Source organism: Erythrolamprus reginae, chromosome 10 (genome assembly GCF_031021105.1).
Source record: "Erythrolamprus reginae isolate rEryReg1 chromosome 10, rEryReg1.hap1, whole genome shotgun sequence".
In the NCBI taxonomy this organism is placed as follows: Eukaryota; Metazoa; Chordata; class Lepidosauria; order Squamata; family Dipsadidae; genus Erythrolamprus; species Erythrolamprus reginae.
Window position 1 is genome coordinate 38255055 of NC_091959.1, and position 25010 is coordinate 38280064.

At 46.3% G+C, this 25010-nt stretch overlaps 1 protein-coding gene across 24 annotated transcripts in view; it reads left to right on the top strand.

Moving 5' to 3' along the window:
- EP400 (E1A binding protein p400) overlaps positions 1-25010 on the top strand; it is a 110592-nt gene that overhangs the window by 66480 nt on the left and 19102 nt on the right. For 16 of the 24 annotated variants that reach the window (XM_070762604.1, XM_070762608.1, XM_070762594.1 and 13 more), the window contains 13 exons: positions 842-1038; positions 4004-4115; positions 5890-6033; positions 8798-9001; positions 12416-12499; positions 13910-14044; positions 15240-15284; positions 15643-15796; positions 16636-16877; positions 19169-19342; positions 20067-20114; positions 20758-20793; positions 22627-22763. In XM_070762604.1, the coding sequence (XP_070618705.1) occupies positions 842-1038; positions 4004-4115; positions 5890-6033; positions 8798-9001; positions 12416-12499; positions 13910-14044; positions 15240-15284; positions 15643-15796; positions 16636-16877; positions 19169-19342; positions 20067-20114; positions 20758-20793; positions 22627-22763 (1712 nt within the window). The remainder of the gene's footprint in view (positions 1-841; positions 1039-4003; positions 4116-5889; positions 6034-8797; positions 9002-12415; positions 12500-13909; positions 14045-15239; positions 15285-15642; positions 15797-16635; positions 16878-19168; positions 19343-20066; positions 20115-20757; positions 20794-22626; positions 22764-25010) is intronic. The other 8 variants (XM_070762597.1, XM_070762592.1, XM_070762595.1 and 5 more) reach the window with 3 other exon arrangements.

Genomic DNA, 25010 nt, shown 5'->3' on the forward strand with positions numbered 1-25010 from the left:
CCTCCCAAAAATTCACAGGTACAAATTTCAGACACACACACGTTTGAAAATTCAAAACAATGTTCTTTATAATGAAAATTCCCTTAACCTAAGCCCTCTTTTGGTATAGCAAAGAGCACTCGTCTCCAAACAAACTGGTAATTTGTACAAGTCCCTTATCAGTTCTGTGTTACTTAGCCTGCAGCTGTGAGGCAATTCACAGTCCTTCTTTCACAAAGTGAAACACACTTTGCTCTGGTTTAGTTTCAAAGCGGGGAAAAATTAGCACACAAAAGGTCAAAGTCAGCAAAGCAAGCACGAAACACAACGATCAGATAATCCTCCACAATGGCCAAACCCACAGGCTGCTCTTTATAGCAGCCTCACTAATTACCACAGCTCCACCCAACCACAGGTGGCCTCATTTTCTTTGATAATAATCTCTCAGTTGTTGTTGCCTATGCATCGCTCTCCGCATGCGTGGCTGTATCATTAACTCTTGTTCTGAATCCAAGGAGGAGCTAGATAATTGATCTCCTTCTGAGCTGTCTGTCCCACTCTCCTCCTCCCTGTCACTCATGTCTTCTTGGTCAGAGGAGCCTTCATCAGCAGATTCCACCGGGGGCAAAACAGGCCTGCAGCATGTGGATGTCTCCCCCACATCCACAGTCCTTGGGGCAGGAGCTGGGCCAGAGCTAACCACAACAACACCTCTGTCATTAAAACATGGATTTCTGCCTGCTTCATTGGACAAATCCTGCCAGGTTTAGCTTTTAGCCAATGGAACCGGGGAAGATCCTGTATTTCGGTGTATCTCCTTGTGACCTTTTGCAATCCAGTGTTTTCCTTTCCTCCCCATCAGGAGCTGATGAAAACCTTCAACCGAGACAAGCGGCTCTTCTGCGCCATCCTCTCCTCCCACAGCCGTTCCACGGGCGTCAACTTGGTGGAAGCCGACACCGTCGTGTTCTACGACAACGACTTAAACCCGGTGATGGAAGCCAAAGCACAGGAGTGGTGCGATCGGATTGGCCGGTGCAAGGACATCCACATTTACAGGTGGAAAAGAAAGGACAACCCAGGAGGAAAGGGCGGGCCAATAACTCTATCCTTCCAAATTCTTTTTTTTTTTTAAAATCCATTACTGGTAATCCTCGTCTTACGACCACAATTGAGCCCAAAAGTTCTGTTGCTAAGCGAGACATTTGTTAAGTGAGCTTTGCTCCTTTTTACGACCTTTCTTGCCATGGCGGTTAAGGGGAATTGCTACAGTTGTTAAGTTAGCAACATGGTCGTTAATTGAATGTCGCTTCCCCATTGACTTGGCTCATCGCAGGGTTTGCAAAAGGGGGTCTCATGACCTTGGGACATAGCAACCATCATAAATAGGAGTCAGTTGCCACATATCTGAATTTTGACCGCCTAACCAAGGAGATGCTGCAACGGTCGTAAGTGTGAAAAATGGTTCATAAGTCACTTTTTCCCAGTGATGACATCATTTCAAATTTATTTATTTATTTATTGGATTTGTATGCCGCCCCTCTCCGGAGACTTGGGGCGGCTAACAGTAATAATAAGACAGCATATAACAATAATCCAATACTAAAAACAATGAAAACCCATTATAATAAAAAACCAAACATACATACAGACATACCATGCATAAAAATGTAAAGGGCTAGGGGGAAAGGGTATCTCAATTCCCCCATGCCTGGCGGCAGAGATGGGTTTTAAGCAGCTTACAAAAGGCAAGGAGGGTGGGGGCAATTCTAATCTCTGGGGGGAGTTGGTTCCAGAAGGCCGGGGCCGTCACAGAGAAGGCTCTTCCCCTGGGTCCCGCCAAGCGGCATTGTTTAGTTGATGGGACCCGGAGAAGACCCACTCTGTGGGACCTAACTGGTCGCTGAGATTTGTGCAACAGAAGGCGGTCCCTGAGATGGTTGTTAAACCAACTGTTGTAAGTCAAGGACTGCCTGTAAGGTCCAGCCTCTTCCCCCATATTCAAGAAAGTAAAGACTCTTGAAATCTGGCATTTCAAAAGGAAGCTTTTATTGATAAAGAGGTGAAAAGCCGGGCAAAAGCAAAGCAGGGTCTGGGGTCCGTAGGGCAATAAACAACAGAAATAATACAAGTTGGAATCCTCCTCCCAACCATCCAGTGTGGGTTCCGCCAATCTGCAGGTGTGAAAGTGACAAGCAGACTGTCTCAGTTTCCTTTCCTGAACGATGCAATAAAATGGCTTTCTCTCCCTACCCATTCCCCAAAAGGTGAAAAAGATGAACCCTTTATTGAATAGAGGTGATAGCAGGAAGATCAGACTGAGATCCCTCAGGCAATACAAGTACAGTAGTCCCTCGCTATACCGCGCTTCACTTACTGCGGCTTCACTTCATCGCGGGTTTTCAATAAATATTAATGAGAAAAATCATTTGCGGATCTTTGCTGGTTCGCGGGTTTTTGAGGAAGTCGATCGGCAGATTTAAACAGCCCGCGGAACTCGATCGGCAGGTTTTTCAAAAAAAATATATCTAAAATTGTAAATACTGTATTTAAATACTGTATCTAAAATAAATACTGTGTGGGAAGGGTTTATAAACACTTAAAACAATGAAAACTTACCAAACAATTACAATATAAATACTTAAATAAGTACTATCAGTCGATAAATTCCCCATCGCGGATTTCACCTATTGCGGCCGGGTCTGGAACGTAACACCAGCGATAGGTGAGGGACTACTGTGGACTAAAAGGCCCCCTCCCAACAGTCCGATGCGGATTCAGTGAATCTGCAGGTGTGGAGATATTATTGTAGCTGCTGCTCCGACAATGCGATAATGGATGTTTCCCCGGGATCATCTTCTGCCTGCTTTCAGGTGATGCAACCCACATGGCTGAAGACGTGAAAATCCCAAGGCGCCTAGGCGCCAGGAAAAAAAGTTATAAATCAATAGCACGCAGATTTAATTTAATTATTGCGACTTCTATGCTGTCCAATCCCATCGGACTCAGGGCAGCTTACAACAATATACAGTAGTACTTCCACTTACGGACTTAATTTGTTCCGTGACCAGGTTCTTAAGTATAAAAGTTTGTAAGAAGAAGCGATTTTTCCCCATAGGAATCAATGTAAAAGCAAATAACGCGTGTGATTGGGGAAACCACAGGAAGGATGGGGGCCTTGTTTCCTCCCAGGAGATTCCTAGAGAGGCCCCATGGAGGCTTCCCCCTGCCTTTTCTCGCCCTTTTCCTCCCAGGAGATTCCTAGAGAGGCCCCACAGAGGCTTCTCCCTGCCTTTTCTTGCCCTGTTTCCTCCCAGGAGATTCCTAGAGAGGCCCCACGGAGGCTTCTCACCGCATTTTCTCCCCCTGTTTCCTCCCAGGAGATTCCTAGAGAGGCCCCACAGAGGCTTCTCCCTGCCTTTTCCGGTTACAGTTTTGGAGGGTCGGGTTTGTAAGTAGAAAATGGTTCTTCAGAAGAGGCAAAAAAATCTTGAATACCTGGTTCTTATCTAGAAAAGTTTGTAAGTAGAGGCCTTCTTATGTAGAGGTAAATACAATACAATAAAAAGAAGTCAAATATTAATTAATACAAACAGTAAAATCCCATTAAAACCCCCTTAAACTATCCACTCACAACAGCATACATACCAGTCAAACCCAATTCAGCCGTGAGAAGATGTTAACATCCACGGCCCTCAAGTCTGCCGGCAAAACGGGTCTTCACAGCCTTTTGGAAGGCCAGTAGGATGGGAGCAATACGAACATCAGGGGGGGAGTTGGTTCCATTGAGCCGGGGCAGCCACAGAGAAGGCCCTCCCTCGCAGGACCTGGAGAAGGCTAACTCTGTGATCTTATTGGTTTCTGGGAGGTATGTGGTGGGAGCGGTACCCGTGAAAGGATCCCCCCCCTTCCCCTGAAGAATCGCAGACTCTCGCATCTGACACTGCCTGTGTTATCCGTGGCTTTCCTGTTTCAGGCACTGACCCCTCCTTTTAAAGCGACGTTTCCTCTCTGATTTCTCTAGGCTGGTCAGCGGGAACTCGGTCGAAGAGAAACTCTTAAAAAACGGGACTAAGGATCTGATCCGAGAAGTAGCCGCTCAGGGAAACGACTACTCCATGGCCTTCTTAACGCAGGTATCTCCAGGTTGAAAATGGCAGAAAAAAATGTTCGCTTGGGGCTGGTGGCTTTGGAAAAGCCTGACCACTTGACTGACACCTTCACAAGCCTATGGAAATGAAGTGGTGTAGAAATATAAGATTCTTGTCCCAGCTCCTCCCCACCTAGTAATTTGGAAGTATGTCAGTGTGAGAAGAGAAATAGGTACCACTTCATTGGGAAGGCAGGAGAGGAGAGGAAGGAGAAGGAAAATAGGAAGCAGAATTATAATTAGAATTAGAATGGAATAGAATAGGGGATGGAATGGAATAGAAATAGAATGGAATGGAATAGAATAGAATAGAAAATAGAATAGTTGGAAGGGACCTTGGAGGTCTTCTAGTCCAACCCCCTGCTTAGGCAGGAAAGTGAAACAATGTTCCTTGATGGCCACATGACCACGGAAGATTAGATTAGATTAGATTTATTGGATTTATATGCCACCCCTCTCCTCAGACTCGGGGCGGCTCACAACAATAGCAAAAACAGTACATAGTGACAAATCCAATGCCCACCAATCCAATTACAATTTTAAGTTAAGAAATTCATAAAACAATCCCAATATATATACAGTGAACCCTCGATCATCGCGAGGGTTCCGTTCCAGGACCCCAAGCGATGATCGATTTTTCGCGAAGTAGCGGTGCGGAAGTAAAAACACCATCTGCGCATGTGCAGATGGTGTTTTTACTTCCACCGCCGCCCGCCCTTCGCCCGCCCACCCCGTTGCTCGCGCCTGGGGTTAGGATCTGGGGTTTCCCCAAGCGCGCGCACGTTGCTGGGGCCGCTTCCCAGCTGGGGAGCGGCCCCAGCAACGCGCGCGCGCTTGGAGAAACCCCGGCTCCGCTCCCCAGCTGGGGAGCGGCCCCAGCAACGCGCGCGCGCTTGGAGAAACCCCGGCACCGCTCCCCAGCTGGGGAGCGGCCCCAGCAACGCGCGCGCGCTTGGGGAAACCCCAGATCTGCTCAGCTGGGAAGCGGAGCTAGGCTGCCCCAAGCTCGCGCGCGCCGCCCGCCCGCCCACGCTGTTGCCGGCTCCGCTTCCCAGCTGGGAAGCGGAGCTAGGGTGCCCCAAGCTCGCGCTCCAGCCCACCGCCGCTGGGGTCTTACCGGGGCAAGAGGGGGAAGACCCAGGGAAGCCTCTGCCCGGCGGGGAAACTCCACCATCTACGCATGCGTGGAAGGGCACGCATGGGCAGATGGTGGAGTTTACTTCCGGGTTGAAAACTAGCGAAATAGCCCTTTCGCGATCCTTGAGGACGCGAAACTCGAGGGTTCACTGTATATAAAAACAAGCACACAATCAATCAAACAGCAAAACAACATGGGCAAGGGGGAGATGTTTTCGTTCCCCCATGCCTGACGGCAGAGGTGGGTTTTAAGGAGTTTACGAAAGGCAAGGAGGGTGGGGGCAATCCTAATCTCAGGGGGGAGCTGGTTCCAGAGGGTCGGAGCCACCACAGAGAAGGCTCTTCCCCTGGGTCCCGCCAGACGACATTGTTTAGTCGACGGGACCCGAAGAAGGCCGACTCTGTGGGACCTAACCGGTCGCTGGGATTCGTGCAGCAGGAGGCGGTCCCGAAGACTGTCTTTGGACAACGTCGACTCCCTTGGCCAAGAAACGGAGACGAGCCCCACCCCTTAGGGTCAGAAACGATTAGACAGGGGAAGCTCTTACCTTCACCTGAGAACCAAAGTAAGTAAACAAGGGGTGTGGAGATGGAATAAATCTTCTCTTCCCTTCTCTCTGCAGCAAACAATTCAGGAACTTTTTGAAGTTCACTCACCAATGGAGGATTCGGGCTTCCGGGTGAAAGCCGAAGAATTTGTCATGCTGTCACAAGAGCCCTCTCCCTCCGAAACCATCTCTCCCAAAGTGGCCAGGCCTTTCATAGAGGTAAGGAAAGGCAGAACTTTTCAACGGACCTAAGGTGGGGAGCATTTGCATTTTGGATTTGCTGCTAGCGAGTTTATTTATTTATTTATTTATTTATTTTAATTTATTTATTTATTTTAATTTATTTATTTATTTAAATTTATTTATTTATTTATTTAATTTATTTATTTATTTATTGGATTTGTATGCCGCCCCTCTCCGGAGACTCGGGGCGGCTAACAGCAATAATAAAACAGCATATAATAATAATCCAATACTAAAAACAGTTAAAAACCCATTATTATAAAAACCAAACATACATACAGACATACCATGCATAAAATTGTAAAGGCCTACGGGGAAAGAGTATGTGGGAATTGAGATCGTCTTTCCCCCTAGCCCTTTACAATTCTATGCATGGTATGTATGTATGTATGTATGTATGTTTGGTTTTTATATTAATGGATTTTTAATCATTTCTAATACCAAATTACTATTGTACATTGTTTTATTGTCGCTGTTAGCCGCCCCGAGTCTCCGGAGAGGGGCGGCATACAAATCCAATAAATAAATAAATCTCAATTCCCCCATGCCTGGTGGCAGAGGTGGGTTTTAAGCAGCTTACGAAAGGCAAGGAGGGTGGGGGCAATTCTAATCTCTGGGGGGAGTTGGTTCCAGAGGGCCGGGGCCGCCACAGAGAAGGCTCTTCCCCTGGGTCCCGCCAAGCGACATTGTTTAGTTGACGGGACCCGGAGAAGGCCCACTCTGTGGGACCTAACTGGTCGCTGGGATTCGTGCAGCAGAAGGCGGTCCCTGAGATAATCTGGTCCGGTGCCGTGAAGGGCTTTATAGTTGAGTTGAGTTGCCAGGCTACAGAGTTTCATTCTGAGTGCTATTTTTAACGTACAAGCAGTCTTCAGCTTACGATGGGCTGCTTGAACTTACAATGAGCCTTCCCAGGGCTACTTATGCCCTGGTTCCAAAGTTCAAATGGCTGAAACCCCTTGTTGTGGCCTGTTGACCACTGGCCCCTCCACCAGCTGAATCGGAGGAGGAGGTGTGGGAGTCAGGGGCAGCACCAAGGCAAACTGAGAGCTCTGAGGGGGGAGAGGGAATGGAGCTGGCAGAGAGATAGAGACAGAGGTGGAGTCTGCGCCATCCATCAGTCCTCAGATGGAGAGTCAACAGCTCCCAGATCTGGAGGTGGTTGATGAGCAAGAGGAGGAACAGCTGGGTCCAGTGCCTGATGCCCAGAAGGCAGAGGAGAGGAGAGCAGTGGAAATCTATGGGCCAGTCTTTGGGATGGAAGAGCCACTGCTGCTAACAAACCTAGCCCACCCTAGCTCTGAGGATAAAAGGCAGGGGGTGGAAATGAATAGGTGTGGCAGACAACTATTCATCTTCTGGCAGGATGGACTTGTTACCGATCAATTTCCGGTCACAATTCAAAGTGTTGGTTATGACCTATAAAGCCCTTCATGGCATCGAACCAGATTATCTCCGGGACCGCCTTCTGCAGCATGAATCCCAGCGACCGGTTAGGTCCCACAGAGTTGGCCTTCTCCGGGTCCCGTCGACTAAACAATGTCGTTTGGCGGGACCTAGGAGAAGAGCCTTCTCTGTGGCAGCCCCGACCCTCTGGAACCAGCTCCCCCCAGATATCAGAGTTGCCCCCACCCTCCTCGCCTTTCGCAAGCGCCTTAAAACCCACCTCTGTCGTCAGGCATGGGGAAATTGAAATTTCCCTTCCCCCTAGGCTTATAGAATTTATACATGGTATGTTTGTATGTATGAGTGGTTCTTTAAATTGGGGTTTTTTAGATTGTTTTTAATATTAGATTTGTTTACATTGTCTTTTTATATTGTTGTTAGCTGCCCCGAGTCTTCGGAGAGGGGCGGCATACAAATCTAAATAATAATAATAATAACAATAATAATAATAATAATAATAATAATAATAATAATAATAATAATAATAATAATAATAATACAGTAGTCCCTCACCTATCGCTGGTGTTGCGTTCTAGACCCCGCCACGATAGGTGAAATCCGCAATGGGGAATTTATCGACTGATAGTACTTATTTAAGTATTTATATTGTAATTGTTTGGTAAGTTTTCATTGTTTTAAGTGTTTATAAACCCTTCCCACACAGTATTTATTTTAGATACAGTATTTAAATACAGTATTTACAATTTTAGATATATTTTTTTTGAAAAACCTGCTGATTGAGTTCGGCGGGCTGTTTAAATCTGCCGATTGACTTCCTCAGAAACCCGTGAACCAGCGAAGATCCGCGAATGATTTTTCTCATTAATATTTCTTGAAAACCCGCGATGAAGTGAAGCCGCAGTAGGTGAAGCGTGGTATAGCGAGGGACTACTGTAATAATAACCCGCTAGAAAAACTTTTTTTGCTGGGGCTGCCGGCGCTCCTAATAAAATCTTTTGAATCTCTCTAGACACTTTCCCTTCCCTTCTTTCCCCGAAGGTGCTTTTTCAAGAGGCAACTGGACTTTCTTGTTTTTCTTTGAAGACCTTTTGAGTCTCATCCAAGAAACTTCTCTGGCTCTTCTTCAGCTGGATGAAAAGCAAAACATCTCCAAAGGGAAAAAAAAAAGACAATCCAGTTATGCCTCGGGAACACAACCCTGACCTGGATGATGAAAGACTTTCTGTGTCTTTCTTCTAATGTTGTAAGCCGCCTAGAGTAGCCCCGTGGTGAAATAGGCGCCAAATAAATGTTAACAAACGTATCTTATGTACACTTATCTGTCTTCTTAAAGGCTCTGAAAAGCACCGAACGAGAGGAAGAGGAGAAGGAAGAGGAAGAGGAGATGGAAGAGGACGAGGAGAATGAGGCATGGAACTCGCCCGTTCCGGATGGAGAGAGCGAATTGGTGTCGAAGCTTCTGGTTTCAGAAGTCGGGAAGGCCCAATATCTCGAGCAACCTTCTCTGCTGCAGGAGCTGGTGGCCGTGGTCAATCAGGTGCCCTTGGTTTCCGTCTGCATTCCCGATCCTGATCCGAGAATCACGATCTTTTCCTATTCGTTGTGTGTGCTTTTCAGTTAGTGAGGGGGACTCTTGACCATAGTTCCCTCTAAGCTGAGCAGTGAGCAATCGCTCACTTAAAAATCATCATCAACTCAGAGTTTTCCAAACCTGCCCAGAAGCCGAGAGGGAAATTTTATTATTATTTCTGTGCCGCCCAGTCCCGAAGGGACTGCCGCTCAGACACTATACTTTTCCGCCCACCCCCCAAAAAAAATTAGAGGGAACACTGCTCTTGACTTCTAGTGGTGGTACAGTGGTTGGAATCAGTATCAAGTTGAAAATTGAGTTGTGTGCGCAGTTTTGCTTCTGCTGTGGGTGTGCGGCACGTGTCCCAGTAAGATAGATAGATTATATAGATTGATTGGTTGGTTGGATTTGTGTGCCGACCCTTTCCGAGGACTCGGGGCGGCTCACAACATGTCAAAAACAATATACCATATACGTATCTAAAAATACAATTAATATACAGTGGTACCTCTACTTAGGAACTTAATTAATTCTATGACCAGGTTCTTAAGTAGAAAAGTTTGTAAGTAGAAGCAATACTTACAATACTTGAATGCTGCAACCAATTTTGGTCACTGTCCTACAAAAAAGATGTTGAGACTTTGGAAAAAGTTCAGTGAAGAGCAATTAAGATGATAAAAGTGGAGGTGAAAACATAAAAGAACGGGCTTCAGGATTGGCTAGTCTAGAGAAAAGGAGGACTGGGTAGACATGATAGCAGCATTTGAGTATTTGAGAAGCTGTCACAGAGAAGAGAGGGGTCAAATTATTCTCCAAAGCACCAGAAGGCAGGACAAGAAACAACGGGTGGAAACTAAACAAGGAGAGAAGCAACCTGGAATTAAGGAGAAACTTCCTAATAGTGAGGACAGTTAAACCAGTGGAACAGCTTGCCACCAGAAGTTGGAGGCTTTTAAGAAGAGACTGGACATTCACTTATCTAAAATATTAGATGTTCTCCTTGAGCTGAGGGCTGGACTAGAAGACCTCCAAGGTCCCTTCCAGCTCATTTATTCAAAACCTGTAAAACCACTTAGAGGGGGCTATAAAGCACCGTGAAGTGGCATATAAATTAAAGGGCTATTGCTATTCTACCTGGACCAGCCCTTGAAGATTTCTTGGCATGATTTTTTCAGTTTCCTTTGCCACCTGCTTCTAAGGCTTAAGCAGGGGGTCTGGTTGGCTTCAGGCCAGCTCCTGTAGCTGGGGATTTTGATGTGGAACAGTGGGAGTCATCTCTTTATAGAAGGCCAGTGTGGGTGCAGCCAGATGTCTCAGACAGTGAAGCTGAATCACAGACAGATGAAGGCAGTGAGGGGAAAGAGACAGGCAGGGGAATGGGTGCAGTCAGCCCCCCAGCTAGCCCCCCAGTTAGAGGGTCCTCGGACTCAGAAGGGGAGGACGTCATGAATAACCCTCTCTTGAATCCCCGCGTGCGCAGGATCTTGGGAAGGCAGGAGCAGCTGCGCAAACGTAGAAACAGATAATGGAGTACAGCTGTTCAGAGTTATTTATGCTGCTGAAACCCTGATGAAAAAAGGGAGGGTTGGAGTGCTGGGCATGGGCATTTATCGTTGGGGTTTTGGAAGAAAGAAGATTGTGCAGCGTGGTTTGCATTCTGTTTTGGTTTTCTGTGAACTCTGGGACACTCAAGCAGGAAAAGCCTGTGCGGATTTGAGTGTGGAACTCTGCCTTTATTGACTCATAAATCATTCCTTGATTCTGGCACAAGCCTAAGCATGCCAGGTGAACTTTTGGTGTGAGTAACTCTAACTTTTTGGGACTCGTAAAACAGTAATTGGTCTTGCATTCAAGCAGGCGTTTAGCCTTTGTATATAAAAGATACTTTCTTGATTCAACTGCCCTCCTGTCATGTGTTTGACTTAATTCTGGGTTCATGGGTGGCTAATGGCGATAGCCAGGCAGAACACCTCCCAGCTGCCTTCAGGCCAAAGACAGAACTAGGATTTCACATTCTCTCAAGTTTCTAGCCTGGGGCTTTAACCCCTACACTAAACTGCCTTTCTGTTTTTATGTCTTGATGCTGCTGTGATGACGATGATGATGATCATCATCATTATTTCATCTGATTCTCCCCAACAAGCCATCCCCATTCTGCTCTGTCTAAGAAAAAAATATGTTTCTTTTAAGGTTAAGCACTATCCAAAGCTGCTTTTTGAAGAGGCAGGTGGACGTTCTGGTTTTTCTTTGAAGACGTTTCACTTCTCATCCAAGAAGCTTCTTCAGCTCTGACTTTCTCTCTCTGTCTATCTACAGTTCCCTTCTGCACCACGCCAGATTTGAATTGTCTTCCTCGAAATGCCAATAAGGGAATTCCAAGACAATAGTTTCAGCGTTAGAGGATCGTTGGCAGAGTCCCAAGGACGCAACTCGGTCTGGCGTGGTACCGAAAGAAAAATCTGTAAGGAGAATCGGAGAAGGGAACTGTAGATAGGCAGAGAGGGAGAGATGATCAGTCAGAGCTAAAGAAGCTGCAGGGATGAGAAGAAGCAAAATGTCTTCAAAGAAACCCCCCCCCCCAGAAACTGTGCTTGCCTCTTGAAAAAGCACCTTCGGGACAACCATGTCCTGGATTAGATTAGATTAGATTTATTGGATTTATATGCCGCCCCTCTCCGTAGACTCGGGGCGGCTCACAACAATGGTAAAAAACAATACATAGTAACAAATCTAATATTTAGCAATCTAAATTACAGTTTTAGGTTAAAAAATCCAAAAGAAACCCCAATATATAAAAAACAAGCACACAATCGAATCATACACAGAAACTACATGGGCAAGGGGGAGATGTTTCAATTCCCCCATGCCTGACGACAGAGGTGGGTTTTAAGGAGATTCCGAAAGGCAAGGAGGGTGGGGACAATCCTAATCTCTGGGGGGAGCTGGTTCCAGAGGGTCGGAGCCACTACAGAGAAGGCTCTTCCCCTAGGTCCCGCCAGACGACATTGTTTAGTCGACGGGACCCGGAGAAAGCCCACTCTATGGGACCTAACCGGTCGCTGGGATTCGTACGGCAGAAGAAGATGGAGAATCTCCATAGACGTTTAGTTAACTATCCAAGCTGTCCGTTCCTTTGCTTTTTAAAAGAATTATGTCCCATTCCAAACTAAACCTGAAGAAGAGATTGTGTTCTCAGTTTGATAAACAGGCTGTCACTGTGCTTATCAAGTGACACCAAATTAATGCAAACAAGTATGGTTGTTTTTTTAAAATATCCTCCTTATTGGTGCTTGGTTGCCCACTCCAAAGGTCATGAATCTGTTGCCCATGAATGTTTTAATTCATCATGCCGTGGCTTCTCTTTGCTCTTTTTCCCCCCAGCTCACCCCCATTGAAAAGTATGCCTTGAATTATCTGGAATTCTTCCATGTTTCTGCAGAGGAGAATGAATCTAAGGAAAAAGAGGTAGGCTCTGTTTATTTATTCACTTCATTTTATTTACGTGCCTTCTGCTATTACTATTTTTATAAATAACTCAGTGGCAATATATCCTACACACCTTCCTCCTCCTCCTATTTTCCCCACAACTACAACCCTACCACGAGAGAGAAAGAGATCCTCCTGGCTTTCATGGCTAAGGTGAGACTAGAACTCACTGTCTTCTGGTCATTAGCCCAAAGTCACCCAGCTGGCTTTCATGGTTAAGGTGAGGCTAGAACTCGTTCTCTTCTGGTGATTGGCTCTAAGTCACCCAGCTGGCTTTCATGGCTAAGGCGGGACTAGAATGCAGTTTCCTGGTGATTAGCCCAAAGTCACCCAGCTGGCTTTCATGGCTAAGGCAGGACTAGAACTCCCAGTCTCCTGGGGATTGGCTCAAAGTCACCCAGCTGGGTTTCATGGCTAAGGCGGGACTAGAACTCCCAGTCTCCTGGGGATTGGCCCAAAGGCACCCAGCTGGCTTTCATGGCTAAGGCAGGACTAGAACTCCCAGTCTCCTGGGGATTGGCCCAAAGGCACCCAGCTGGGTTTCATGGCTAAGGCGGGACTAGAACCCCCAGTCTCCTGGGGATTGGCTCAAAGTCACCCAGCTGGGTTTCATGGCTAAGGCGGGACTAGAACCCCCAGTCTCCTGGTGATTGGCCCAAAGGCACCCAGCTGGCTTTCATGGCTAAGGCGGGACTAGAATGCACAGTTTCCTGGTGATTGGCCCAAAAGCATCCAGCTGGCTTTCATGGCTAAGGCGGGACTAGAATGCACAGTTTCCTGGTGATTGGCCCAAAGGCACCCAGCTGGCTTTCATGGCTAAGGCGGGACTAGAATGCACAGTTTTCTGGTGATTGGCCCAAAGGCACCCAGCTGGCTTTCATGGCTAAGGCGGGACTAGAATTCACAGTTTCCTGGTGATTGGCCCAAAGGCACCCAGCTGGCTTTCATGGCTAAGGCGGGACTAGAATGCACAGTTTCCTGGTGATTGGCCCAAAGGCACCCAGCTGGGTTTCATGGCTAAGGCGGGACTAGAATGCACAGTTTCCTGGTGATTGGCCCAAAGGCACCCAGCTGGGTTTCATGCCTAAAGTGGGACTAGAACTCACAGAATCCCGTTTTCTAGCCTGGTGCCTTAACCATTGGATCAAACTGACTGGCTGTTGATATGCCGGGAAGTAGGAGTGGCAACATTATTATGCTGTTATTATCATACTTATCAAAGGAAGACCAAATGTCTAGGCCCCTTCAACGAGACGCAGGCAATTTTTTGAAGCCGGCTCCCCCCCCCCCAGCCCTCTTTTGATGCAGAAATATTGTAATATTGCGGCACTGAGTACAAGCTCTCCCAAACCCACGTGGTTTTCTTGGGTTTCTGTTTTTAACATCCAGGTGGAAATGAGGACGGCCAAACGGAAATGGGAATCCCAGCACCTGAAAGAGCTGAGAGAGGAAGAGGAGAGAGCGCTTCTGCAAGGGAAGGAGGAAGACCTTTTCACTTACACTCGAGAAGACGCCTATAACAAAGTAAATACGTTTCTCACTTCTCCCCTCGTCTCGGAGCTCTGGAAATATTGGGCTTGTCTGCTCTTTCCTGCCACGATCACCATTCGTGCTCTTTACAATGTCGCTGTTGGCTTGTCTCGGTTAGCTGTGCTATGAAACCTTCGACAATACCGAGCAGAGAATTTTAACAGAGCGTGGATGTGTGATAAAGCCAAGACACAGACTTAGTTAAATAAGTATTATTTACATATAAACAAAATATAAACAATCCAGGATAAGCACGAAGCAAATACAGAATAATACGCACTGAGCAATTACAAGATTAGCACAAAGCAAAATACAATATAGATAAAAGCACAAAGCTTATACAAGCACGAAGCTAAAATACAATATAGATAAAAGCACAAAGCTAAAATACAATATAGATAAAAGCACAAAGCTAAAATACAATATAGATAAAAGCACAAAGCTTATACAAGCAGGAAGGTTGGACACAACTCCCCCGTCTCAGGCAAAAGTAAAGTAAAGGAAGTGACCGAGCAAAATAATGAGCTTTTATAGCTTCAATGAGGAAGTGACGAAAGAGCCTTGAAGATTAACTCTTCAAGTACAAGTTAACCCTTTAAGTGCACATTAACTCTTTAAGTACAAGTTTGGTACAGTTTACAATATGCAGTTTACAATGGCAATCCCTAACAATCATGTACCCTGTATGAACAGTCGCCTTTCTCCTATTCCCATAAATTAAGTTCTCCGACTGAAGCTCTTTGCTGAAATGAATGCCAGGGTTTATCAGGAGTGGAAAGCGTCATGGCTGCTGCTGTCGATGTTTCTTTTCACTCGGCTTTTCTCTTCCCCGTTTCCAGCCGACGATGCTCTCTGGGGATTAGAGGCACCCTCTTGGAGGCTGGGGGGAGGGGGGGCCAGGGAGTGGATGCCCTTAGACCAGGGGTAGGCAAAGTTGGCTCTTCTATGACTTGGGGACTTCAACTCCCAGAATTCCTGAGCCAATCATGCTAGCTCGGAGATTCTGGGAGTTGAAGTCCACATGTCATGGAAGAGCCAACTTTGCCTGCCACAGCCTTAGACCATGCTCCCTATTTTGAACTTGCTATTAAAAGGAGTGGTAAGAAGTGGGATGCATCTTCTGTAACATTAGAACTGAATAAGCCTCTTTTTCTCCTCCTCCCCATCACCACCATCCCTGGTACTACAGGAATATTTTTACGAAGGACCAGACGGACAAACTGAAATAATGCCAGTAAGTCCTTCTCCTGCTTCTCCTCCTCCTCCTCCTCCCATTCTCCTCTTCCTCCCCTCCTCCTTTTATCCTCTTTCTCTTTCCATCTTCCTTCCATTCTCCTTCTTCCCTCCTCCTTCTATCCTTCCATCCTCCTCTTCCGTTCCTCCTTCCATTCTCCTCTTCCTCTTTCCATCCTTCTTCTCCCTTCCTCCTCTTTTTCTTCTGTCTCTTCCTCCTCCTATCCTTCTCCCATCCCTCTCTTATTCTCCTTTTCCTCCTTCCATCCTCCTCTCCCATGAAACACACCCAAGTATTACCCACCTGTCCAGTTTTAGGAAAGAAGAGAAGGGTCACTCTCTCCTGGTGCTTTTTGCAGCTTTGGACTCCGCCCACCCCACCGCAAGATGACAACGACATATACATTGACTCGGTCATGTGCCTGATGTACGAGCCGGTCCCCATCCCAGAGTCCAAGCTGCCTCCCGTGTACGTCAGGAAGGAGCGCAAGAGGCACAAGACCGATCCTTCCAGTAAGTTTTGCGTTGGGTGAGGGGTCAATAGGCCTTCTGCCTTGTGTATTTGCTGCAGCTCTTGTCACCTTCGCCTCGAAGCTGATACGACTCCATCCAAGTCATCTTCCTGGCTTGAGGCTTGACATGTTCGGGACAGACTGCATGCACTCTTGTTTGTCTCTACACACACAGAGACACTGAGAGACAGAGAGAGAGAGACAGTGAGAATCAGAGAGACAGTGAGAGATAGAGAGACAGAGAGGGAGACAACGAGAGACAGAGAGACAGAAAGAAGGAGACAGAGAGGAAGACAGCGAGAGAGACAGCGAGAGACAGAGAGAGAGAGACAGTGAGAGAGACAGAGACGGAGAGGGAGAGACAGAGAGAGACAGTGAGAGAGAGAGACAGGGAGACAGAGACAGAGAGAGAGACAGAGAGAGACAGAGACAGTGAGAGAGAGAGACAGAGAGAGACAGTGTGAGAGAGACAGAGAGAGAGAGAGAGAGAGACAGTGAGAGACAGAGACAGGGAGAGGGAGAGACAGAGAGAGAGAGACGGAGACAGGGAGACAGAGAGAGAGACAGAGAGAGACAGAGACAGGGAGAGAGAGAGACAGAGAGAGAGACAGTGAGAGAGAGAGACAGTGTGAGAGAGACAGAGAGAGGGAGACAGTGAGAGACAGACAGTGAGAGACAGAGAGAGGGAGACAGACAGAGAGACAGAGAGATACAGAGATACATACAAAGAGAGAGAGACAGAGAGGGAGGGAGGAAGGGAGGGAGGAAAGAAAGAGAAAGAAAGAAAGACAGACACACTCCCCTAGCTGTCCTGCTGACTGTGGCCACTCTCCCTCCCAGCTGTAGGAAGGAAGAAGAAGCAGCGTCATGGAGAAATGGTCATCCCTCCTCGCTCCCTCTTCGACCGCGCCGCTCCGGGAATGCTGAAAGTGCGGCGGGAAGGCAAGGAGCAGAAGAAGAACATCCTGCTGAAACAGCAGACTCCGTTCGCCAAGCCCTTGCCCACCCTAGTGAAGCCGGCGGCGGAGGCCGGCCAGGACAACCCCGAGTGGCTGATCAGCGAAGACTGGGCTCTCCTCCAGGTGAGAGGCAGTCTGTCAAACCAACCCAAAAAGCGATCCCAAGCATCTCTCTGGTGGCCATCCAGTGAAGGGCTGCCTGTCGCCGATGCTACCGGTGTGCTACTGGCGACTGGTGTGGGCGTGCGCCACCGCGAGCTTCAGCTTTTGCGCATGCATCGGAAGCGAAATCTCGTGCGAGAATTCTCGCATGTACTAGATTTCGCCGATTTTTGGCTATTTCTTTGCTTCCACTCACGCACGGAAGCAAAAAACTTTAGTTAGACATGTTATTCTTTTTCTAGATATTAAGGACACTTTAGTGATACAAACTCCCCCCTGAGATTAGAATAGCCCCCACCCTCCTTGCCTTTCGTAAGCTCCTTAAAACCCACCTCTGCCGTCAGGCATGGGGGAACTGAGATATTCCTTCCCGCTAGGCTTCTACAATTTATGCATGGTATGTTTGTATGTACGTTTGGTTTTATAATAAGGGTTTTTAGTTGTTTTAGTATTGGATTGTCACATGCTGTTTTTATCACTGTTGTTAGCCGCCCCGAGTCCACGGAGAGGGGCGGCATACAAATCCAATAAATAAATAAATTTTTAAAAAGCCTTGCGGACGGTTAAACTGATATTGATGAACTGTTGCAGGATCTGAGTTTGTCTAGTCTAATCAAGAAAATCACTTGGTAATATGGCAGCTGTCTTCCAATAGCAATAACATTTAGGCTTATATACCACTGAGGGAGCCCGCAGTGCTGCACGCTAACCACTGCGCCACCCCGGCTCAATATTGGAGGGGCTGCCACAAAGAAGAGGGTGACAACCTATTCTCCGAAGTCCATGAGGGTGGGACAAGAAGTAGCGGGTGGGGGAACTCATGAAAACGAGATCCACCCTAGAACTGAGGAGGAATTTCATGACAGAGAAATTAATCGGCGGAACGTCTTGCCTCCGTTATTATGATTATGATTAGGAAGGGAATGAAAAATAAGTCGATAAGAAACATAGAAACATAGAAGTCTGACGGCAGAAAAAGACCTCATGGTCCATCTAGTCTGCCCTTATACTATTTTCTGTATTTTATCTTAGGATGGATATATGTTTATCCCAGGCATGTTTAAATTCAGTTACTGTGGATTTATCTACCACGTCTGCTGGAAGTTTGTTCCAAGGATCTGCTACTCTTTCAGTAAAATAATATTTTCTCATGTTGCTTTTGATCTTTCCCCCAACTAACTTCAGATTGTGTCCCCTTGTTCTTGTGTTCACTTTCCTATTAAAAACACTTCCCTCGTGGACCTTATTTAACCCTTTAATATATTTAAATGTTTCGATCATGTCCCCCCTTTTCCTTCTGTCCTCCAGACTATACAGATTGAGTTCATGAAATCTTTCCTGATACGTTTTATGCTTAAGACCTTCCACCATTCTTGTAGCCCGTCTTTGGACCCGTTCAATTTTGTCAATATCTTTTTGTAGGTGAGGTCTCCAGAACTGAACACAGTACTATTCCAAATGTGGTCTCACCAGCATTCTATATAGCGGGATCATAATCTCCCTCTTCCTGCTTGTCATAAGTGTTGTATTGCCTCTGCACAAATCGATGGTGAGACCACACTTGCAGTAATCTGGTCACCGCACCTCAAGAAGGATATAATGGAACTGGAATAGTTGCAAAAAAGGGCAACAAGAAAGATGAAGGAAATGGAGCCCCTCCCTTATGAAACCAGGTTGCAACGCCTTGGTCTCTTCAGCCTTGAAAGACGGCGTTTAAGGGGTGACTTGATCGGAGTGTATAAAATCACGCATAGGATAGAAAAGGTGGATAGAGAAAAAAAAAATCTATCACACAATACTAGGATGAGGGGGCCCTCCCTAAAGCTCATAGGTAAGAGAGTGAGGACAAAACAAGGGAAATATTTCTTCACACAGAGGGTCCTTGGTTGATGGAATTCCCTTCCAGAAGAGGTCGTGACAGCTGTCAGCCTGGAGAGCTTCAAGGCAGGATTAGACAGATTCATGGATGCCAAGTGTTATGGTGGTTACTGAAACGGATGTCCATGTGCTGCCTCTATGTTGGTTGAAGCAGGCAGGATTCCCTTGAGGACCATTTGTTGGGGGTCAAGGGAAAGGGAGGGTCTTGCCTTCTCTTTCTGCTCAAGATCCCCAAGGACAATTGGAGGGTCACTGTGTGACACAGAATGCTGGACTCGATGGGCTTTGGCCTGAGTCAGCAAGGCTCTTCTTATGTTCTTATGTTATTCTGTTGATTTGATGCCTTCCCCGCGCTCTTCCCACTTTCTCTGCAGGCCGTAAAGCAGCTGCTGGAACTCCCCCTCAACCTGGCCATCATGTCCCCCGCCCACACCCCCAACTGGGACCTGGTGAGCGACGTGGTGAACTCCTGCAGCCGGGTTTACCGCTCCCCCAAACAGTGCCGCAACCGATACGAGAACATCATCATTCCCCGCGAAGAAGGAAAGGTGAGTGCCAGTCCAAACGTGGGGGGGGGGGGCGCTTCCCCTGATCCCCCCCTGCGGCTGAAGGGGGGAGGACGCAAGCGAGTGGGGCCTGACGCACAAACCCGCTCGGAGCGGGTTCCCTCTTTGTGACCGTGTTTGCCTGTGTGTGTGATGCTTTCATGTGGCGCTTTATCCTCCTCCTCCTCCTTTTTTTAAAAATTTCCTTTTTTCTTTTTAAAAAAGAAATATTATTCTTAATTATTTTGCTCGTTTAAGAAATTGCCAAGCTGTTCCCGCGACCGCCCCGGCTTGCCCTCTCGAGCTAGGTTTTAAACCTGATGCCTCTTCGAAGGATGGGCGTCGAGGCTGAGACCCCGGAGTTTGTGCCAAGGCTTTCCAGCATGCTCCCCAGTTCCTTTTGAGGGGGGGGGGTCCCCATCAAAGATGATGAAGTCTGTTTCTCCCTCCCCCCCCACCAGGCCTCGCACCTGCCCCTCTTTTGCCCGCTGACCCCCACGAGATGACTTCTTTGATTATAGTTAATGGAGATTCTCAGTCATCCACATCGTGGTTGTCCCAATGGTGCTTTTTTTCAAAAGGCAACTGGACTTTCTTGTTTTTTTAAACCCCCCCCACTTTTTCTTTTATTATTATCATTACTATTATTACTTTTTATTTTTGTGACACTAATCGCCTTCCCAAACCCATCCGCGCGGAAAGTCAAACTTTGCTTCTTATTTTACAGCTTATGTATGAAGCGAACCCTAAGAAGAAGACTAAAAGCATTTATAAGGTGTGCACTTACAAATTGTTGTTCCAATTGCAGACAGTTCCGATCTCTTTTAAGCGTCAGCAGAGATGGCACCCCAGCCTGAAGTAGGAACAGTGCATAAATCCCATCTCACACACCCCAAGCCCCTCGCCTCCCGATTCGGCCCTTTCAAAACCCCCACCATTTTATTTTCCGCGTCTGACGCAGTAGATTGTGGTTGTCCCTTTTGTGTCTCTGGCATGCGGTTGAGCAATTTCCTCACCCGGTTTGAATTCCATTTTTTTTTCTTTAAAAAAATTTTTTTGTTGAAAAATAAAAATAAAATCCATCCACCCCCAAGAAATGACACTTCATTCCTCATGGTTTAGTCTGGATTCTTCCTTCCTTCCTTCCTTCCTTCCTTCCTTCCTTCCTTCCTTCCTTCCTTCCTTCCTTCCTTCCTTCCTTCCTTCCTTCCTTCCTTCCTTCCTTCCTCCCTCCCTCCCTCCCTCCCTCCCTCCCTCCTTCCCTCCTTCCCTCCTTCCCTTCCTTCCTCTCTCCTTTCTTCCCTCCCTCCCTCTTTCTTTCTTTCTTTTTTGGGTTTGAGTTAATCAATTTTTGGCTACTAGCTGTTTCTTTTTCTTTTGTTTTTTACTTTTCATTTTGAAATCTGATTGCTTTGCAGAACTTTAATGAATTAATCCCTGCAACACCCCCTCAGGTAATGTATCGACTCCTCTCCACCTCCACCCCACCCCCTTCAAATTAACCCCTCCAGAATCTGAGCAGTACAATAGCTATATTGTTAGGAAGGTGTAGTGGTTCTTCTGAGTGGTTCTCTGCAAATTGGATTACACATATACACACACCATGCACGCACACTCCAATGAGGGGGCAAAACCCTGGAGCCCTCTTTCCGACATCACAAATATTAAGCCTTTGTGAGCTTGCTGATTTGCAACTCAATTAGGACACCCAACATTTCAAGAAAAAGCTCAGCGTGTGTTTGTCCATGCACAGATGCATGGCCAAGTTTGGGCGTTACACTAAGCCTTCATTTGGTTGGCTCGGTTTGGGCGTTAAAGATTGCAGAGATCCAACCCTATGGGGGTTTGTCAGTTGTAGGTTTTCAGCTTAGCCCGATGGTGTTCAACGGGACATTGTGGCTGGTTCAGGCAAAAAACAATCCGAGTTTTCCCATGACCGGGAAAACCAGACTACGCTTATGGAATGGCCAAAGAGCACATTTGCTCCTGGGGCAACCCGGAAGGGTCTATTGGCACTCGCTTCTCATAAATGCTGGTGCAACTACCAGCCGTGTTTAGTTCTGAAAATTAAAAAAACAACAACCCAGAGGATAGGCAACAGAGATCGATCAAGAATTCATTCTCCTCTTTCTGTTTGTTATCCTGAGACGTGAGAAAGCACAGACTCTATGTTGGTTTCCTCTGTTCTCAGCCTTTGCATGAAGTAGTCTTGAATGACTGTTTGGACCGTCTCCTCTGGTTGAGATGGAATCTGCCATCTGGTGTTTCTCAACCTGCGCAAACTTAAAAAGATGTGGATTTTGATGCCCAGAATTCTCCAACCGGCCATGCTGGCTGGCTAGGAAATTCTGGGAGTTAAAGTCCACATCAATTAAAGTTACAGAGGTTGAGAAACGTTGGCTTAAAGCCTGGGTCCAACCCATTGTATCCGGCAATCATCGAGTCCATTATCTAGACAAGCCATATCCTGGGGAATTCTGGGAGTTGAAGTCCATCCTTCTGAAAGTTGGCCAGGTTTTGAAACATTGGCTTCAAGCCTTGGTTAAACCAACCCACTAAGCTCCAACAGCCATAGAGTCTGCTATTTAAGAAGCTAGACCCTAGGAAACTCTGGGAGTTGAAGTCCATCCTTTTGAAAGTTGGCCAGGTTGAGAAATATTGCAATAGTATAGTCTGCCATAACTGGAGAATGCCAGATTAGGGAAGAATAATAATTTATTGGGTTTGTATGCCCGCCCTCTTCGTAGACTTGGGGCAGCTAACAACAATGATAAAAATAACATGTGACAATCCAATAATAAAAAAACTAAAAACCCTTATTTATAAAACCAAACATACACACAAACATACCATGCATAACTTGTAATGGCCTAGGGGGAAGGAATATCTCAACTCCCCCATGCCTGGTGGTATAAATGAGTCTTGAGTAGTTTATGAAAGACAGGGAGAGTGGGGGCAATTCTAATCTCCGGGGGGGGAGTTGGTTCCAGAGGGCCGGGGCCGCCACAGAGAAGGCTCTTCCCCTGGGGCCCGCCAAACAACATTGTTTAGTCGACGGGACCCGGAGAAGGCCAACTCTGTGGGACCTTATCGGTCGCTGGGATTCATGCGGTAGCAGGCGGTTCCGGAGGTAATCTGGTCCAATGCCATGTAGGGCTTTAAAGGTCATGACCAACACTTGGATACTACGTTGAAACTCCCACATGAATCGGTACGTAGACCGATGCCTCCCTGCTTCTTTCCATGTTGCTCCATATATGAAGCTTGTCACGTTTGCTCATGTTTAGACGAAGAACAATCGCCCGCTTCGGACCAACCAGCTGTACGCCCAAGACGAAGGTGCGTCGCACACCCATCTCTACACAAACCATTTTGAGATCATGAAACTGATCGCTGGGAAGAGGAGCCCACCCATCAAACCCATGTAAGTTCATAAAAGAACAATTGAGGAGAAAACAAATTCTTTCCATATTTAATATGCGCTGGTGAGACCACATTTGGGATACTGTGTTCAGTTCTGGAGACCTCACCTATGATATGGATAAAATTGAACGGGTCCAAAGACGGGCTACAAAAATGGTGGAAGGTTTTAAGCATAAAACATATCAGGAAAGACTTCATGAACTCAATCTGTATAGTCTGGAGGACAGAAGGGAAAGAGGGGACACAATCAAAACATTTAAATATGTTAAAGGGTTAAATAAGGTTCAGGAGGGGTGTTTTTAATAGGAAAATGAACACAAGAACAAGGGGGCACAATTAGTTGGGGGAAAGATTAGAAGTAACGTGATAAAATATTTTACTGAAAGAGTAGTAGATCCTTGGAACAAACTTCCAGCAGACGTGGTCGGTAAATCCACAGTAACTGAATTTAAACATGCCTGGAATAAACATATATCCATCCTAAGATAAAATACAAGAAATAGTATAAGGGCAGACTAGATCAGTGTTTCCCAACCTTGGCAACTTGAAGATATTTGGACTTCAACTCCCAGAATTCCCCAGCCAGAAAATGCTGGCTGGGGAATTCTGGGAGTAGAAGTCCAGCCAAGGTTAGGAAACACTGGACTAGATGGACCAGGAGGTCTTTTTCTGCCGCCAATTTTCTGTTTCTAATAGGCCTGAAACCAGTTGGCAGTCGCCAGATGTGATATTGATAAAGGAGAGCCAAGTGTAGTGGAGAAGGTCTTAACTTAGAAACCATGAGTTGTAGTCCTGCTTAAGGTATGAAAGTTGTTTGGGTCAATTGCCAGGAAAGTTTGAGTCCTAGTCCTGACATAAAAGCCAGTTGAGTGAGTTCAGGTAAATCCCCAAGAGAAGGTGAGTTATAGTTCTGCTTTAGGAGACCGGTAGTCCTGCTTAAGGCATGAAAGTTTGGGTGGGTGGCTTTGGGTCAATTACAGGAACCTTTGAGTCCTAGTCCTGTTTTAGGCATAAAAGCTATCTGAGTGACTTCAGGTATTACCAGGAGACCGTGAGTTACAGTTCCGTCTTAGGCATGAAAGCTACTAGCTTACTTTCAGCCACTCACCAGGAGACAGGGAATTCCAGTCTTTCAGGCTTTAGGCATGAAAGCCAGCTGGATGCATCTGGGCCAGTCTTTCTCTTTCTCTCATCCAAGTCCACTTCACAGGTAGGTCGTGGGGGAAACAGGAGGAGAAGGAAGTATTGAGTATGTTTGCCACCTTGTGTTACTTTTAAAGTAGTAAGGGCAATATAAATATTTGAACAAACTAAAAATAATAGATAAAATATCTATATATCTTTCTTTCTTTCTTTCTTTCTTTCTTTCTTTCTTTCTGTCTGTCTGTCTGTCTGTCTGTCTGTCTGTCTGTCTGTCTGTCTGTCTACCTACCATCTATTTATTTATTTTGTCCAATACACAATACATATTGAAGATAATAGACATGTAGTAATATATATAAAGAAAAGGATAGAAGAAAAGATATAAAAATAGAGGAGGAAAAGATAAATGAGATAAAGGAGAGACAATTGGACAGGGGACAGGAGGCACACTGGTGCACTTATGCACGCCCCTTACTGACCTCTTAGGAACCTGGAGAGGTCAGCCATGGATAGTCTAAGGGAAAAATGTTGGGGGCTAGGGGTTGACACTACTGAGTCCGGTACGCTTCGGCAACTCGATTGCTAAAGTCATATTTTTTTTTACAGTCTAGTTTGGAGCGGTTAATATTAAGTTTGAATCTGTTGCATGCTCTTGTGTTGTTGCGGTTGAAGTTGAAGTAGTCATTGATAGGCAGGATGTTGCAGCATATGATCTTGTGGGCAATACTTAGATCGTGTTTTAGGTGTCGTAGTTCTAAGCTTTCTAGACCCAGGATTATATAATGAATGAATGATTATATAATGGATTATATGAATATATAATATAATGAACAAACTAAAAATACAGTCTCATATTAAATAATAGAAATACTTCAGGGAAACATAAAGAGTTGGGGGTGGCGCAGTGGTTAGAGTGCAGCACTGCAGGCTACTTCAGCTAACTGCCAGTTGTAGTTCAGCAGTTCAAATCTCACCACTGGCTCAAGGTTGACACAGCCTTCCATCCTTCCAAGGTGGGTCAAATGATGAGACCCAGATTGGTGGGGGCAAGAGGCTGATTCTGTAAACCGTTTAGAGAGTGCTGTAAAAGCACTATGAAGTGGTA